The 18041-nt window shown below is 42.8% G+C and overlaps 2 protein-coding genes across 3 annotated transcripts in view; one reads left to right on the plus strand and one right to left on the minus strand.

The window, feature by feature from the left end:
• LOC108624199 (uncharacterized) overlaps positions 1–10851 on the minus strand; it is a 26243-nt gene extending 15392 nt beyond the window's left edge. For both annotated transcript variants that reach the window (XR_003389067.1, XM_018023323.2), the window contains exons 1-4: positions 10622–10851; positions 8809–10052; positions 7121–7264; positions 1808–1985 (exon numbers count right to left, since the gene is read on the minus strand). Coding sequence is in view for 1 of the 2 variants with exons in the window: in XM_018023323.2 (XP_017878812.1) it covers positions 1808–1985; positions 7121–7264; positions 8809–9697 (1211 nt within the window). In the remaining variant the exon portion in view is untranslated. The remainder of the gene's footprint in view (positions 1–1807; positions 1986–7120; positions 7265–8808; positions 10053–10621) is intronic.
• Positions 10852–12444: 1593 nt separating this feature from the next.
• LOC108624192 (arrestin domain-containing protein 2) lies at positions 12445–17749 on the plus strand. Its single transcript, XM_018023314.2, has 8 exons — positions 12445–12709; positions 15813–15968; positions 16075–16289; positions 16368–16553; positions 16620–16819; positions 17033–17292; positions 17356–17484; positions 17569–17749. Exons 1-8 carry the CDS (start codon positions 12592–12594, stop codon positions 17583–17585), a joined length of 1281 nt encoding a protein of 426 aa, XP_017878803.1. The 5' UTR covers positions 12445–12591; the 3' UTR covers positions 17586–17749.
• Positions 17750–18041: the final 292 nt, after the last annotated feature.

Below are 18041 nucleotides of genomic sequence, written 5' to 3' on the forward strand. Positions count from 1 at the left end.
GATATTATTTAAAATATGCAAAAGTAAGAATTATAGGACGTGTAGTTGCAAGTCACGTCCAATAAAAAAAATACCAAAACTATGTATTAGAATACTACGGGGTGAGTCTTACTCCTCTGTAATCATCAGTTTTTCTAAAAGTTCATTGCTTCAAACATTGGACACACCTTTTTATTACATGTCTTAAACTTTTGCCAGAGATCTTACGGTTTATACTACCTTAAGTAACTCAATTATATATTTTTATGCAAACGTCAAGATATAACTGACACATTTTACATTACACTGGTTAAAAAATTCCATCTGCTGATTTTTAATCTACCGAGGAGGCAGTTCCTTTCTCGAATTTATTATACCTAACGAGAACGTGGCAAGTGTTACCTGGCTGTTAATGCTCGAGAAGAAATAGGGCCTTGAAACGCGATCGATTCATCGACCCTTTGAAAGGGACGTGAAACCCAATTTCTTATCGAACCCGAAGACCGGGAAAACGCGATTGCGAAATAAACAACCGGCCGTCAGCGTTTTTCAGCGATCTCTCGCGTCCGTCATAAAACACAGGCGATAGATATTCTCAGAGAGAGAGAGAGAGCAAAAAGGATTTACGGATTCGCGTCGCGAAATTCAATCAATCATTCCCATTGTGCGTTTGAATATTCATTTACAAAGCGCTGCGTTTAATTGACTTCCATGTGAATTATCCAATCAGCGATCTCTTTATTCGATTCTCTGTTGTTCGCCGGCTGGTGTTACAACAACGAAACGAGATATCAAGTTTAATCAACAGGTTATGCAAAAGCCAAAAAACCGAGCACGTGGAGGTGGTAATTAATCATTAGCGCAACGGCGATCGAGGTTAAATGTCAGTTCGATAAAAGCAGAGCTGGATGTGCGGACGGACGGGTGGGAAAAGGGGGATGGGTCGTGGAGAGGGTTGATCGATGGAAACGAGCATGTCGCGCATTTTGCTCGTCATTGTTCCTATTCTGCATAGCTCGGGATTGAACACAAGTCAGTAGAAACGAAAAGGAAGCAAGAATACTAATTTCGAAAGTGGTACGGGAGAACGTAATCGGGTATTCCAGGAACGCGCCTCAATTATCGGCTTCGACACTCCCGCGTCGCATATACGTGTACTAGTACGCGAGGGAATCCCGTCGAATAAATGTTATTTCACGCGTGTCGGCTCGGCTCAACTCTTTCCGGCGCGGCCCAATCCTCTTTACACTTCCAGGAACCGAGTTACAGGTTCGAACTCTTTGCAGTTCGTGAAACAATGGAATTATATATTTATTTGGCAATAGGAAAATTACACTGTACAACAGAAAAATCCATTGTGTGATTTTTATATCAGTTTTTCATGCCAAAACGAATTCTATAGACAATTGATAAAAAAATCTATGTACAGAAATATGTAATATTTCATTTTTCCCGAAAATCATGCATTTTTTTCGGGAACGTGATGGAGCAATACTGCTTCCGGATTTGTTTTTGGCACGAGAGACTATGACTGGAATTTATAGTCATTTCTCAGTTCCCAGTTTTGCTTGTTGCTTATTGAAGAGAGTAACTCTACCTCAATGACCATAGACGCTTCAATGAAATTTTAAAAAATCCTAATCAATAATAAAATAAAATGTTTAAAAACATATCTTCAATTTTCATCAATCATGTATCGCGAAACACATAGATATGAAATAAGCAAGTTGAAAACTGAGATTGAGAACTGAGAAATGACTATAAATTCAGGCCTATAAGAATCTCGTAATAAATATTGTGAGAAATGAAAAAAATTGATTGAAGTTACCTGCTACTGTTGACGGAGGTGTTGCTCTTGCTCAGCCTGAAGATAATCGAATCGCCTTGATTAACGACTCCTTTATGTGTGATGCTGAAAGCTCTGAGCCTGTAGAGATCGTTGCTGGTCCTCGGATTGTACGCTTTTTCAGGTAAACTGTGCACCCGCGGTCTGATGTGATCGGGCACTGCAACGTATCGACACAGCGGACAGTTAATTAAAGCCCGGCCTGTTAGCTCGAACGGGACAACAGATAACGTAAACAGATATCGTTCGGACATTTGATTAATTAGTTAGATAGCTCCCCTGCTATTCACCAATTTTCAATTATTTGCTTTTTATTTCAATCTCCAAATATGAAAAGCGGCGAAGCGTATTGTATTTTCACGTTATCGTGGGTCAACACGAAATTGATTTCAAACGGTAAATGGAATGAATCCGGTCAAAGGTCGGCGAATTTGATCGTTTTAAATAACCAAAAAAACTCGTTAACACGTGCCATGTCATCTTTGACACTCGTACCGTCAAAAGTTCTTTGAACGTGAAAAAAATCGTCAAAGAGACGTGATAGAGCTTTTGCCTTCCACGAATCGCCAATTTCCTGTACGAATGGTCCACCGATGACTTTTTAAATACTTTTTCCGCGTAATCCACGTGTCGTACAAATCCAGGGAAACGAAGTATTCTCAGATTATTAAAACACTGGTCGGATTCAATTTGTTTGTTTTTCTGTTTTATTAAAATTTGAGAAAAATTCGAATTATCCCCCTTGTTATTGCCAGAATCTCGTTCAGCGTTTCCAGTGGAAAAACTGGACGACGACGGCTGGTCCCGAACTAACTTCCACCGATGTGCCGTTTTATTAAATTCTTTCCACGTCTGCCAACGATATCCCGTGGCTCTGATGTTTTACAATATTATTTTATAATCAAATTTATTTCGCAAGAAGATTCTGTAATTCGTGTTGCAATTACGTGTTGTACAATTATCTAAAATTACACGCGTGCGTGGGTGAATAGCACGCGAAATCTACGGATGTAGCGCTTAGGTTATCCGGCATACAGAGGCTCTCTGAAACGTAAGCCAAGGAATATCGTGGGTCTTCGCGTTTACAACTCGACCAAAGGCAGCTTCATGCATACTATATCAGACCCTTTCGCGAAATAGTCTGTCCATTTTGCGTGAAATTATTCCTCCATCCACCCGCGGTTTATTTTCAAATTCCATTCTAACCGCGCACCCTCAAAGAAGCTCTACATCTTCTAATTAAAAGAGATACGAAATCGTGTAATTAAGAGACATCGGCACATACATACATATTTACATATTATATATTTATTAAATAAAAATAATCTCAATTGAAATAAAAGAATTATTCGTAATAAGAAAATTAAATTTATTCTTTCTCACTTAAAATAATTCGTCTCTGAAGTGATTAATTGAAGAATGAAAAACGAGCAACCGCGAATAGGCAATTTTGGCAATCGTGGGCTAACAGTTAGTAAACTCCGCGGTAGAGCAAGTTTGTAGGGCTGAAAATTGTGCCAGGGGTACAAAGCGCGGCCTGCGTATCGTCGTTTAATGCGGTTACAGTCGACGAAGCACTCAAGAAGCGTCTTCGTCTCCCGGGTATCTAATTACGGTGCCGACGGTGGAACTTCGCCCCCGTTTGAAAATTAGCCGTGATATATGCGTTTCGAAGGAAATTTCAATGCCAGCTCGTCTGCCTGCCGTCTCATTCGCGTCTATGTCGCGATTAATTATCCGTGAATTCAAACTGGCAACCATTTACCGGCCGGTGGGTCCTTTAGCGTGCGGCTGATAAGATAATCATTCTACGGAAGTCGAACAAAGTCGAACGAGAAATCCTCTCAAGAGTTTTTACGAAGGACGCCAGCGTTGAAACATCAGGGGACGGAATAAAAAGTGGCGAGAGGAGGGAAAGAAGGGGCCTCTATTCTTTGATCCTCGTAAGAGTAACAGAGTAATTTAACCGCGTGCCGTAATTGGCCGTGATTTAACAAAAACACGTTGCGAGGTAACTTCCCCGCGGGAGGCAGGGGGGACAAGGCCGTAGACAGTGGTGAATAATTAAGCAGGCTCGCGACCAAGTTATAACTAGAAAATGCGCGAAGAATCCTGAGGCACTCCGGGCGAAAGCGGCCCGTCTCTGACCTGCACTACTTCGTTTATTCCACGCGCGATGCACCTTTGAGTTGCTAAATACCTTTTATTGTCTGGCAAAAAATCTACAAGAATCTCTGCTCGATTATGATATAATAATAAATAAAGAAAATAAATGAAATTTCAATGAATTTATATAAACAATCAATAATTGTTATGTCAAATAAATTATTCCTTGATTTCGTTAATTGATACTTCATTCAATCTGTATTTAGTGGAGATTATTGAATTTGATGAATTCTTGTATCTTGAGAACTCTAGATTAGTGCAAGATTTCAATGGATATATTAATTCTACTCACTCTGTAAATTTTCTAGTTTCATCTATCAGAGATTAAAAATTGGCAATCCTCTAATACGTTTTTTCTATACCTGTCCGAGTATGTAACAAGTTCTATCGGATTTTGCGTCCATCGTTCACTTTTCATATGAATCTTTTATTTAGTGGAGATTATTGAATGGATGAATTCTTGTATTTTGAGGATTCTAAATTAGTGCAAGACTCCAATCGGATCAATGAATATAATAATTCTTATCGAGACTCACTCTGTAAATTTTTTATTTTTATCTATCAGGGATTAAAAATTGACGATCACCTAATTCGTATTTACTGTACCTGTCCGCGTGTGTAACAAGTTCGATTAGGTCTTGCGTTCGTTCGTCGTTCCCCCGACACACGATATCCCGAGTACAAACAGAGATATCTCCCGAACTCATTCCTCTCCCTAAATATTTGCGCGACAGGGCTAAAATATCGCGGCTTTACCCGACTAAAAATTCGCGATATTGCGTGCGCTCGACGAAAATGGCGGTACCAAAGCGGCATAGAATGACATTTCCGATTCCCGGACACCCACATCTGCCGTTTACATTTCCACGAGCATTTTTCTCTCCTCGAAGTGGGACACAATTGCGTCGAACACTTTGTTGTCTAGTATCTTCTCTCTAGTTTATTTTCCATCCGTACACATTTATCGTGTCAGACACTTCTTTCTGTACGCAGTTTCACAAAACAATCGACCCTTTCGGAACTTAAGGAATATTGAATTATTATTGACGAGAAAAGAAAACCGGTGGTGGTATCAATTATTTATTTCCGCGCTACCGGTTATTAATGACAGCTGTCAGAAAAGAGAAGCTCGTTATCGCGCAGGATTATTATCGGTAGGTTGTAATTTGTTTTTCTCCCTTTATAACGCAAACGAGCAACAATGGTTCTCAACGTCGTCGCCTGTTTGAGTGTAAATGGGAGGTCTCGGACCGAGAGAAAGGCAGCGGTTCGCTCCTGTTTGCGGAAAGTATTTACCCAGCGGACGTCGAGCCGCGTAATTAATTTCCGGCGCGCAGATACCGCTGCCCTCTCGGATACTCCTGGGTAATCCGTCAGGTTTGATGCTGCGGCTCGAGGCATATCGAGGGAGAGCGAGGACGAGTGGTAGAGATGTGGAAATGATTTTCGCGATCCCGAGCCGCGATATTGCCCTTACGAGGCTCCCTGGAGGAGGGCATAGCTTCGATCCTCTCCCCCTCTTTGTTGACACGCGGATGAAAAAGCGTTTTCCACGTAAATGGGCTTCGACTGCCGAGATATACGGGTTTATCTAGGCTACCTTGACATCTTTACATTGCTGATACAATGTAATACCATGTTTCGATCCTTGTTTGTTACTAACCAATAACGATGTTCTACGAGTAGTAGAAAAAGATCAATGAAAACTAGTCTCGTATTTCTTCATTCGATCTCGTATCTCGTTAGAATCACATTTTCATAAATAAATGGAGATCATTCAGTGCTGTTCACTTGGATAGCCTCGAATAGCCTGTATTAAAAAATTATCTATTCAAGTGAAGAACACGTATTTTGTCAGATACAAGAAAAATTCTATGCAACTTCCTTATAATTCTACTTGTTACAAAGTATTTAGCGATAGAAGAAATAATTAATCGATTAGCCCTGAAGTATCCGAGATAGAAAGAAAAGTGTATACAACCTTTCTTGCAGATAATAATAGTACCTACAACTTTTATTTTAAGCATTTTTCGAAATTTTGGCAAAAAAAAAATTTTTCATTTTTCCGAGATTTTTCCAAGGGGTACCCCTTCAGATTTTGCAAAATTTTCGTTTTTTGCCAATAACTCTCAAACCGTTGGAGATACGGGAAAATTGCACCAGACCTTTTTTGTAGAGGACGACGAGATCTACAATTTCCATGTAACAATTTCTCGCTAGTGTCAATAGTTTACGAGTAATTTGCGAAAAACTGTTTTTTCGTTTTTTATCAATTACTCATAAACTATTGACGCTAGCGAGAAACTTTTATATGGAAATTGTAGCTCTAATCGTCAGCTACAAAAAAGGTCGTATGCAATTTTCCTGTAAGACCAACGGTTTAGGAGTAATTGAGGAAAAACGATTTTTTTTGTCAAAAGTTCGCTGTTTCGACGGTGGAATGGTCGGATTTTTTCAATACCCATAAATTGCCAATTAATCGTACTTAACTTGTTAAATATCGAAGTTAGAAGAAAAATTCATAGAATCTTTCTTGTAGAGGATCTCAGAACTTACAACTTTTATCTGAAGCGGTTTTCGAAATATCGCGAAAAAAGAAAACTTCAATTTTTCCAAGATTTTGTTGCACAAGAGTCAATTATTAGCACATTTTTCGACAGAGTGAACCTAGTGTTTTTTCTTGTAGTGTGACGACGCTTCCGATACGATTCAATGTAAACGGCGCGACGTCGTGCGATGAAAAACTCCGGGAACAATGCCCGATCTGATAACTCGACCCCGTTTTCTCCACGGTCGGAGGGGTAAACCTGGCATTCAATTCGTTGCGAGATTGTTGGAAAAACGTTCCAAGGGACGAATCAACTGCAGCGATTCTTAATTATCGAGCCAACCACGTTCGCCCGGTTTTAAACGACTTTATAAATGGCGTTCGGAAAACAATTTTTAATCTTCAAACTCTGGCAGCTTGAAGCTTGTACTAATAAGGAAAAACTTCGCCGCTCTCGCTGGCGAAACTTGTACACGTCTGTAATTTCTCACGGAACTTAAGTCGGTCCAACGGCTAAACAAAGGCTTTGGAAAAATCTCGTCCGAGCGGTTAATAAACGATAGAAATACGTGCGCCCGTACCGGGTAGTTCCAAGAAGTTGGAGGTCCTTCGCTGCCTGCCGCGGGGGTGAGCGGTGAAATTCAGCGGACCGACATCCTCGTTGCTGACGTTCGACAAATTGGAGCACTGGCTGTCGCGCGAACCTCGCCGCGACGCCAGGTAGGCTGAAACACAAAGAAGGGTTCCGTGAAACGTGGAATTCCGCCGAATACGACCCGCGAAGTTCGTTCAAAGGGATTCTCTCGTAAGTAAAGGCAGTAATTGCGCCACCGTTCTCGTTAAAGAGCAAGATTACATTTCCCTTAAACGACCCAGTATTTAATACGCGAGAGTTGGTAATCAAAAGATTTTTAATTAACAATTTGCTAACCAAAAATAGGTCGATTCGCCCGGCGGCGAGACGGAACCGCGCGAACCGCGAAAAGCGTTCGCGAGACGCAATGAGCGTGAAAAAGAATTAATTAATGGAGCCGTCGCGCACCTCCGAGAGAAGGCCAAAGGGAGTTAATTATCGATTCGTCGTCGCATGAGCAATCCTCGTGACCGGCGAAATCACGAAATTACATTACACGCGTAATCAGATGGGCTCGTACGGCGGTCTAATTACCTGGACCATCGAGGCGTCGCACCCGCGTGCTGATTAACGAAGCTACACCGGTTACGCGGACGGATTTTATTTGTATTCTTTTCCTTCTCGTCCTAAAGCGGCGCGTAACGGGCGAGAGGATTATCGTTTTTAATTAATGCTCCTGGCATACCTGCGAACGAGTCCACGTGGCCGGAAAATTCCTTGCCGCGTGCGTCGCGATATTACACGTCGGGCCTCCGTTTCGTCCTCTCCCTCGGCCAGGCGTTTAATAATAATAATAATAATAATAATAACAATGGAACCGGCGTGTTTTCTCAAACCGTTAAATTTCTCTCTTCTATTATTATTCAAGAGAAGCGAAACTGCATAAATTCCGGAGGAACATAAATTCAGCCGAGTTACCGTCTGAATTATATTCGGCCGTTTCGACGAATTTTGTTTCGCATAAATTGTTCCACGATTGCGCGTTGATTCCGTAATTGTCACCGGCAGCCCGTATTAAATCCGTCTTATCCCGCTCACTATTTATCGTTCCTCAAGATTCATCGATGACACTGCTATTACCAGTTAATCGTTTTAAGCGCGTTCCCATTACGAAAGTTCGGCGTTCTCGTTTCCGTTTGTTATAAGACTTATAAGTTTAACCACTGAATGCCGCGACGTGATTAAAATCTCAGGGGCTGAATAGGAGCGTCGAATCGGCGTAATCATTTCTTACAGCCGGATCGGGTCCTCGTTTAGAAGATCACGAATAAAACCTATTCACTCGCGTTCCAATTCCGCTTTCACCGCCTCGACTTACTATCCGGATCCGTCGGATGTTTGGAGCTAATCCCCTTCGATCTCTCCAATTCCTGGTCAAAGATTTCGAGCAAAACGTGATACAAATCGGTAAGACTGTATTCTCAAATAATCCACTATCCAGTGATTTGATTAAAAGAAACCTTACAGAGCGAAATTAGATCTGTCAGACATATAAAGATTGACTTTCTTAATATTCCAATATAAAATGAACAGATGAGCTTATTTGATTTAACTGAGGATTCTGTAGAAGCTTGAGAATATCGACGATGTCAAATTACGGCAAGAGTAAACAGAGCGATCAGGAGGAAAACTTACCGAGACCGCCTTTCATGGACCCTCGCCTGCTCGGGCTGGACAGCAGAGTCACTTCAGTGTCCGCGTCCATATCCGTTAAATCACTGGTCGACCTCCTCCAGATGCTCCTCCCGCTCCTGCTGTAATTTTCTTCTTTGCCCTCGCTCTGGCTCTTCCCAGTCTCGTTCAAACAACCCTGGCTACGATTGAAGCGTCCAGGCCTCTTGCTCTTCTTCTCGTTAGGACCGTCGTTCTTGTCTCTGAACGATCCTTCTATGGACGACGTCCTAGACCCCGTGTTACTCTTGTAGCCCGCCTTGCACTGCTGTTCGAGGTTCATTTCAGAGTGCTTCGGGCTGATGAACGAGTAACTAGGGTGGGTCACGATCGTAGGAGACATGGGACTCTTCAACCCGAAACAGAAGTTCTTCCGATGGTCGAACATCTTCGGGCTCTTAGAGCCGAAATTCGAGGAACTGGGCGACCTGGCGGGAACCACGGGACCTGCGGAGATGGGGCTCCTCGGTGGGTAGCTCATGGTCTTGCCCAGATTCTTTCTGCCCTCGGTGAACTGAGGCACGGGCGATTTCCTTCCCGGCGAGTGGAGCAGATCTGCGTTGGCGCTTTTGGGGCTCCTGCATCCTTGCCGGTGGTAATAACCAGGACTTCTGGGGTTTCGGTCGAGCTCGCTCGCCCGTCCGAATTCTTCGAAGTCGAAGTTCGTGTTGGGCGTCTCGGGGTAGTACTCCGGTGGGAACTCGAATACAAGAGCCGTGCGCGGCGACTTGTTCACGGACAGCTGCGTGGGACTTCGCTGACCGCCGATCGGAATCTGAGGCAGTTGCGGCAACTGTCGCGGACTCCGCGGAGATTTCAGATGTATCGATTGTCCGGGGCTGTTGGTCGCCATCTCACCGCGCGATGACTCGACGAATGCTTTTCCCTTTCCGGTTCCCTGCCCTCCGCCCCCGGCCGCTCTTTGTGCTTTTCCTCCGTTCTCCCTCAGTCTACCGAGGGAAGATAGAAGCCTGTACAGTGTACAGGGCTCATTGTGCTTCCACCGCGGCGATGAAACGCGAGACTCTTTGTTGCTCCGGGTCACCAACTAGCGATCCGCGCCGACCTTTCGGAGCGTGTTCGATTTTCATCTCCGGGGCTCCAAGCCTTTTCTCCTTCTTTTGAGGAATCTCGTGAAAAGAATACACGATTTTCTACAGGATTCGTCCGCGGGCGTTTAAAGCCTGGAGAATGATCACTCCGTTCACCTGAAAACGACGATTATTTCTCATGATAAATCGATTAAATCCCTTGAATGTTACGCGAAACGAAATTGTGGCGATAAAAACCGCGACGAGCAACCAAGTTTAATAGTACGAGATAAAGTTAACGAGCGATCGTAACTTCCGCGTCCCGACAAAGAAACGAAACAGATTTCCCAAGGATTCAATGAAAAACAGCTAATAACGCGAACGATAAATAATACATGTCTCGCTGACACAACAATTGAAAATGCATTTGGATTCGCAGCGACGGGAAACCAAATTGGCCGTACGATGGAAACAATTTTAATCAATTCGCGATTAGTACGATCCGCGCAAATGCGAATTTCATATAAATACCCGGTTGTGTAACAAAGTAGCGGTGCACGTTTCCCATTCATCTTGGCGAATTAATTTTGGTATCATTCTGAAATCGATAACAAACAGGAGTACCGCTGGCTGGCTCTACGGTTTTCGGATAACGAACGAAAGTGAACATGCAAATCACACGAGTAATTAATCTTCACCTGTTCGAATATCCAGTCGTATAAACAAACGAGAGATTACGAACTCACCAGTGGGTTCGGACAGCCTCTGCGAATTAACCTGTTGATCCCAAGCGTACGAGGATGAGCGTTGCTCTTTGTCTTCTCCCTTCCGGTCCCCGACGACTTCTCGTCACTTCCAGTGACTTCATAAAAGCGCGATGAACCAGTCAGGTAGAGAAGAGATAGAGAATGGAACTCGATTGGTGATGGGAACGTCGAAGAGGGACACGCGTGGAACACAGGTGCCTCGGCTGGACGGAGGCTGCCGCGTTACTGAGGGGTTAAAGCGTTCCGGCTACCATCTCCACCCCTGCCAGATCTCGACCTCCCACCCCCGGCATCCCCCGGGCTTTCACACTACTTCGCACGTGCCTCTTTATCAATGCGATCCATTTCTTTACTCTTCGGCCCAAGGGTGGCAACTCTGTATTAAATAAAAAATACGAGATCCCTCGAGTGTTCTCTGTCAATTCGACCCTGGTCATACGCTTAGGATACTCAAGGCGGTTTACGGCGGAGCGCGTAACGAGGTGGCAAGTCAAATGTCACGTGCTGGCTTTACGGTCGATGCTTCTTAAAGTCATTTCTTTTTAATACGTAGCACGATAATAGAGTTCAATGAATGGCTAATATTGGTATTTGACGAAGACAGTTTATACAAGAACGATAGGGACAAGCCGACGACGATGGTTGCTCGTGTAATCGATAAGATAAATACTCGCGATACTTGGATTGCTTTTCGACCAGAAATGACTTCGGCCATGAATTTTGCAACTAGTTTCACATCGTCGAGCTCGACTGATGTTCGTCGTAATTCGCGAGGCGAGGCACCGTGCAAACGCATCGACCCGATTTTCAAAAAGGAACTCCTCGCAACGAGTAAATTGCGTTCCAAGGAGCAGCGCAATTAATCGTGTCTAATGAGTTCGTACGATGAGAGTAAATTAAACGTTGCTCTTTGACGAGGGATTTTCCTTCGATACGCGACATGCCGACCGGAAGGCAAAGGCACGAGCGGTTATTAGCCCAAGGGAAATTGAATTCCCATGTAAAACCGCAGAGACAGTTACCAACGCGACGAGCCCTTTTGGGTTTAACGGATGCCGGCCGATTACATACGACGTATATAAACTGTCCGATGGAATTGCGATCGAATTCGCACATCTCCCGCCAACTTCGGCAAACGCGTCCAACAGGTAACCGCCGACTGCATTTGCCGGACCGGAAAATTGTTCACGGGCTCCAGTCAAACGTGCGGTTCCCGCTGGGAAGTCATCCGTACGCTGGATGCCTGCTAGATTTTAACGCTTCTATTAACGCAATTGGTCGCCCGTTAAAAGACTTATAAATTGTATGCTTAGATTAAAATGACGCGATCGGAAAATTGTAGCTTGAAACGTCGCTTTATTTATCGATTCAAGGAGTGGTCAAAGTTTTGTCAATAAGGCGCTTGATAGCACAGGGGAATCAGGTCAAAGGCCGGTATTCAAAGTCGTTGCTTATTCTGAAAACCGTCTTAAGCATTTGCTATCTCTGTCCATCCCATGTTTCCAGTCTCTGATTTATACGAGAAACAGACTCGAGCAAATGCTTAAGGCGTTCTTAAATATAACGTAACGATTCTGAATACCGGCCAAAAGAAGCTTGACGGCTCTTTGAAGGCAATCCGTTTTGCCGCGATCCTGCGCACTTGTACACACTTACTGACATTCGTCTGATTGTCAAATTATCTTATTTAATTTTCCTATCGCTAATTGTTCGATATAATTTTGATAATCCTTATCTCTCGATGCTTCCTGTTTTAGTGATACGGTGATTCATTGACACGTTTGATCTGTATAATAGAGGCTTTTTAGTCGTCGGCGACGTCAGTAGAGCCACGGTTTCGAACGTATCGTCTGTTCGCTGTTCCTCAGTGTGCGTAGTTTTATACGATAGCAAGCTCGCTCGATAAGAACGATTCGACGCAAGCCACTCTCCCTTTCATTTATCACAACATGCCTCCTTTAAGATCATTTCGCATCATTTTTGATAGACCTAGTGCCACGTACTTGTCTGGTGAACGCGTCAGTGGTAATATTATCGTGGACGTTTACGGTGACAAGCATGTTCGAGGTAAGCCTTAAAATTGACGATGCATTTAGAAATATTTGTTCTAACCTATGTGCTAAAAATAATTTTCAAACCCGAAGATTCTCAGCTCGATTTTAAAGACCCGACGATTGATCGTTAAATTTAAACTCGTTCGCTCTTGACCGAGAACGGGAGCGCTTCCAATCGCGATAACATGCTTAGTTATCGGTATCATTGTAATGCAAAGCAGACAAACTTTGTACGTAACACTTGTTGCGTGATACTGTGAGTATTGAACAATACTGCAAGAGTTTGATGTCTCGCGATAAGGGGACGACGAGATCTACAATTTCTGCGTACAAAGATTTCGCTAGTGTCAATAGTTAACGAGTTATTTGCAAAAAACGAAAAACAGTTTTTTGCAAATTACTCGTGAACTGTTGATGCTAGCGAGAAACTGTTATACAGTGATTGTAAATCTCGTCGTCCCCTACAAAATGAGCCCAAGAACGCCTCCCTACGACCATCCGTTCGGGAGTTATTGAGGAAAAACGAAAATTGCAGAAATATTGCCGTACATGTCGGAGTGAAGCATGTTCGCAGCCGTGAGCGCTAGATGGCGCCACGATGAACTTTTTAGCCAAGCACTTTCGCTTTTGACAACAAATTTCGTTCTTCGTCAATAACTCCCGAACGGATGGACGTAGGGGGGCGTATTTAGAAGCATTTTGTAGGGGACGACGAGGTCTACAATTACTGTGCAAAAAGAATTCGCTAGTGCCAATAGTTAAAGAGTTATAGGCGAAAAACGAAAAACGGTTTTTTGCAAATTACTCGCGAACTGTTGATGCTAGCGAGAAACCTTTATATAGAGATTGTAGCTCTCGCCGTTCCCTACAAAATGGATCTAAACACGTCCCCTTGTGCCCATCCGTTTGGAAGTTATTGGCGAAAAACAGAAAAACAGTTGTTTGCAAATAATTCTGTAACTATTGGCACTAGCGAATTCTTTTTACGTAGAAATTGTAGATCTCGTCGTCCCCTACAAAATGAGCGTACTTACGTTCCTCTACGTCCATCCGTTCGGGAGTTATTGAGGAAAAACGAAAAGTCTTTTTAAAAGTTCACAGATTCCTCGGGCGAATTGCAGAATCTGAAGGCGAATTCGCCCGTCGAATCTGTGAACTTTTAAAAAGACTTTTCGTTTTTCCTCAATAACTCCCGAACGGATGGACGTAGGGGGGCGTATTTAGAAGCATTTTGTAGGGGACGACGAGGTCTACAATTTCTGTGCAAAAAGAATTCGCTAGTGCCAATAGTTAAAGAGTTATAGGCGAAAAACGAAAAACGGTTTTTTGCAAATTACTCGCGAACTGTTGATGCTAGCGAGAAACCTTTATATAGAGATTGTAGCTCTCGCCGTTCCCTACAAAATGGATCTAAACACGTCCCCTTGTGCCCATCCGTTTGGAAGTTATTGGCGAAAAACAGAAAAACAGTTTTTTGCAAATAATTCTGTAACTATTGGCACTAGCGAATTCTTTTTACGCAGAAATTGTAGATCTCGTCGTCCCCTACAAAATGAGCGTACTTACGTTCCTCTACGTCCATCCGTTCGGGAGTTATTGAGGAAAAACGAAAAGTCTTTTTAAAAGTTCACAGATTCCTCGGGCGAATTGCAGAATCTGAAGGCGAATTCGCCCGTCGAATCTGTGAACTTTTAAAAAGACTTTTCGTTTTTCCTCAATAACTCCCGAACGGATGGACGTAGGGGGGCGTATTTAGAAGCATTTTGTAGGGGACGACGAGGTCTACAATTTCTGTGCAAAAAGAATTCGCTAGTGCCAATAGTTAAAGAGTTATAGGCGAAAAACGAAAAACGGTTTTTTGCAAATTACTCGCGAACTGTTGATGCTAGCGAGAAACCTTTATATAGAGATTGTAGCTCTCGCCGTTCCCTACAAAATGGATCTAAACACGTCCCCTTGTGCCCATCCGTTTGGAAGTTATTGGCGAAAAACAGAAAAACAGTTTTTTGCAAATAATTCTGTAACTATTGGCACTAGCGAATTCTTTTTACGCAGAAATTGTAGATCTCGTCGTCCCCTACAAAATGAGCGTACTTACGTTCCTCTACGTCCATCCGTTCGGGAGTTATTGAGGAAAAACGAAAAGTCTTTTTAAAAGTTCACAGATTCCTCGGGCGAATTGCAGAATCTGAAGGCGAATTCGCCCGTCGAATCTGTGAACTTTTAAAAAGACTTTTCGTTTTTCCTCAATAACTCCCGAACGGATGGACGTAGGGGGGCGTATTTAGAAGCATTTTGTAGGGGACGACGAGGTCTACAATTTCTGTGCAAAAAGAATTCGCTAGTGCCAATAGTTAAAGAGTTATAGGCGAAAAACGAAAAACGGTTTTTTGCAAATTACTCGCGAACTGTTGATGCTAGCGAGAAACCTTTATATAGAGATTGTAGCTCTCGCCGTTCCCTACAAAATGGATCTAAACACGTCCCCTTGTGCCCATCCGTTTGGAAGTTATTGGCGAAAAACAGAAAAACAGTTTTTTGCAAATAATTCTGTAACTATTGGCACTAGCGAATTCTTTTTACGCAGAAATTGTAGATCTCGTCGTCCCCTACAAAATGAGCGTACTTACGTTCCTCTACGTCCATCCGTTCGGGAGTTATTGAGGAAAAACGAAAAGTCTTTTTAAAAGTTCACAGATTCCTCGGGCGAATTGCAGAATCTGAAGGCGAATTCGCCCGTCGAATCTGTGAACTTTTAAAAAGACTTTTCGTTTTTCCTCAATAACTCCCGAACGGATGGTCGTAGGGAGGCGTTTTTGGGCTCATTTTATAGGGGAGTCCTCGCGATGTGCACTAAACGGTGCGCGGTATAACGATAGGAAACGTGCTGCGATACGAAACGGAAGTCGCGGCTGATCCAGGATTAATCGTGAACAGTTCCGCGTGATGTTTATTGTTGATTAATGTTATAAATCATTTATGTATGTGCAGATTGTCAGAATTTCTATTCGAGAGGTGTCTCGAATTAAGCGATAACGCGCACGATTTTTTTTTACTTTTATCAAACGTGATAATTGGGAGAAATTGGTGATAATCGGTCAATGATTATGTCATAGGAGTAGTGTTCTGCGCTAAAGGAGAAGCACGTGTACATTGGACTGAATCCAGAAGTACGAAGGATTCTCATGGGCATAACACGACAGAAACCGTTCATTACTCTAATCGCGAAGAATACTTTCATTTCAAGTACAATGTGATTAGTACAGATAATTGTGAGTAAATTAACTAACGAAGTCTACGATGAATAATTATAATTATTATCTGACGAGCAACGATAAATGAATTGAAACAAGTTTGTATTCTGAACCATTTTTCTAGCAAGATCGCGGGTGACGATTCCCAGCGGATCCAACCAGTACCCTTTTGAATTTCAATTGCCCTATAACATACCGAGTAGTTTCGAGCACAGGATCGGACAAATTAGATACACTGTGAAAGTAGTGATCGACAGGCCGTGGAAGTTCGACCACGAGTGCAAGGCAGCCTTCACCGTCGTCTCCTCTTTGGATCTGAACGAGCATCGTCACAATTGTGTAAGGATCCGACCCTCGTTCACCCCGTACAATTTATCAATTTGCGACGTTAACGAGTATTTGTATACTTTGAAACAGTTAGGAATCGACGACGAGGCGAAAAAGGATTTCTGTTGTTGCTGCGTCAATGTTGGCTCGATGAGTGTGCGCATCAGCTTGCCGAGTACCGGTTTCGTACCGGGGCAGGTGATAAACACCAGGTACGATTATGAGAATTCGTCCGACAGCGTAAAAATCGAGGCTCTGTGCACGAAACTGGTTCAGGTGAGCAGCGTTCCTTTTTAAGTCGGCTTCCCAAAGTGTATTTCCACATTAATCCTTTTTTTTCAGAAAATGACATTCCACGCGACATCTAAAAGCAAAGATGAGACGTCCCCGATAATTTCGACGAAAACCTCTGGCCACATCCCGGATCGCGGACAATATACGGCAGAGTTGAGAATACCGCCCATAGCACCGTCTAATCTGCTCCATTGCCGCATTATAGATTTGGTTTATCAAACGGTCGCCACCGTTCACGTTTCGGGACCGTAAGTAACATTGAATCTTATCAAAGATAGACAGGATAATCTAAAAAAGAATCGAGAAGAAATAAGAAACTTGTGATACAATCTGACTAATCACTATTGGCAAGAATGAACGTATTTAGATTTGAGAAACACTCGAACTCTGATATCGTTGAATAGAAAGTTATTTGTTACAAAAACGATACGTCACTTAATTGCGCTCGCTTGTGAAATCAGGCATACCAGAATTGAAAGGAGCTATCCCGTCTTGATTGGAACGGTACCGCTCTATTGTCCACCGTCTGCACCTCCTTTAGAGGACGTAAACGTTGCACCTCCGAATCCCACTAAGTCAGAAAATGGACCTGCGACTATGCCAGCTAACCCGCCTCCTTATTCATCGCTCGAACCGACTGCTCCTCTTCCAGGACCTGGACCTAGTTCCCAGAACATCGGTTTTGTCGATCCAAACCGACCGAAACCCAATTGGAACATACGTAAGAAACTTGAATTTAATACTAACTGTTTAAAGGACACTCAATAGCCGATTTTTTATATAGCACCACCTTCCTACGAGGAATGTACATCAGGGGCTCAACACATCAGGGATGACGACGAATCGAAGTATGTTTTCGGTGCAGATAATTCATTCGCACCCAGATACCCCGTATTCAGCTACCCAACGCCAAGTAAGTGTCTCTACAAACGATAATCTAAGTCTCATCGATTACATTATTTTTGCGTATCAGTTTTAACTAAACCTTTTTTTTCAGATGTACGCAACAACTGATATTAATAATGTGATATAATATCAGATATATTCGTCAAGCTACCTCTATTTATTTATACATAAAATTCTTAATATCTATTAGTATTTTGTAATCTGTATGCGTGTACAACTGTACATTTGTAACGTTTGTATGTTTGTAACCAAATAAATGTGGTCTTTGCAAATCCTGCGTTTGACATCGAAAGGGATTCAAGGGAAGAGCAACGATTTTACGAAAATTATATATTTACACAATTTATTTTCATATCTCAACATCGTGGTATTGTAATCATAATCATCATCGAGTCACATTATAATTAGCAAAGAGAAGGGGGAAATGAATATCGGTCGCTGTTTAGAGATAGATGAACAGAGAGAGAGAGGTGAACAGAGGAATAGAGTTTAATGATAAAACAGTAGAAGTACAAAAGGAATGAGAGATTCGTCTTTGCGTAAACAGATTAGGCAAACAATCGA

The sequence above is a fragment of the Ceratina calcarata genome, unplaced genomic scaffold (assembly GCF_001652005.2).
Source record: "Ceratina calcarata isolate Rehan_Ccalc_2016 unplaced genomic scaffold, ASM165200v1 scaffold301.2, whole genome shotgun sequence".
NCBI lineage: Eukaryota > Metazoa > Arthropoda > Insecta > Hymenoptera > Apidae > Ceratina > Ceratina calcarata.

Excerpts from the sequence above, each read along its gene's own strand:
- LOC108624192 (XM_018023314.2), top strand. The coding sequence starts at position 12,592 with ATGCCTCCTTTAAGATCATTTCGCATCATTTTTGATAGACCTAGTGCC. Across the intron at positions 12,710-15,812 it reads CGGTGACAAGCATGTTCGAG|GAGTAGTGTTCTGCGCTAAA; the intron begins GTAAGCCTTAAA and ends ATTATGTCATAG. Across the intron at positions 16,554-16,619 it reads TGTGCACGAAACTGGTTCAG|AAAATGACATTCCACGCGAC; the intron begins GTGAGCAGCGTT and ends CTTTTTTTTCAG.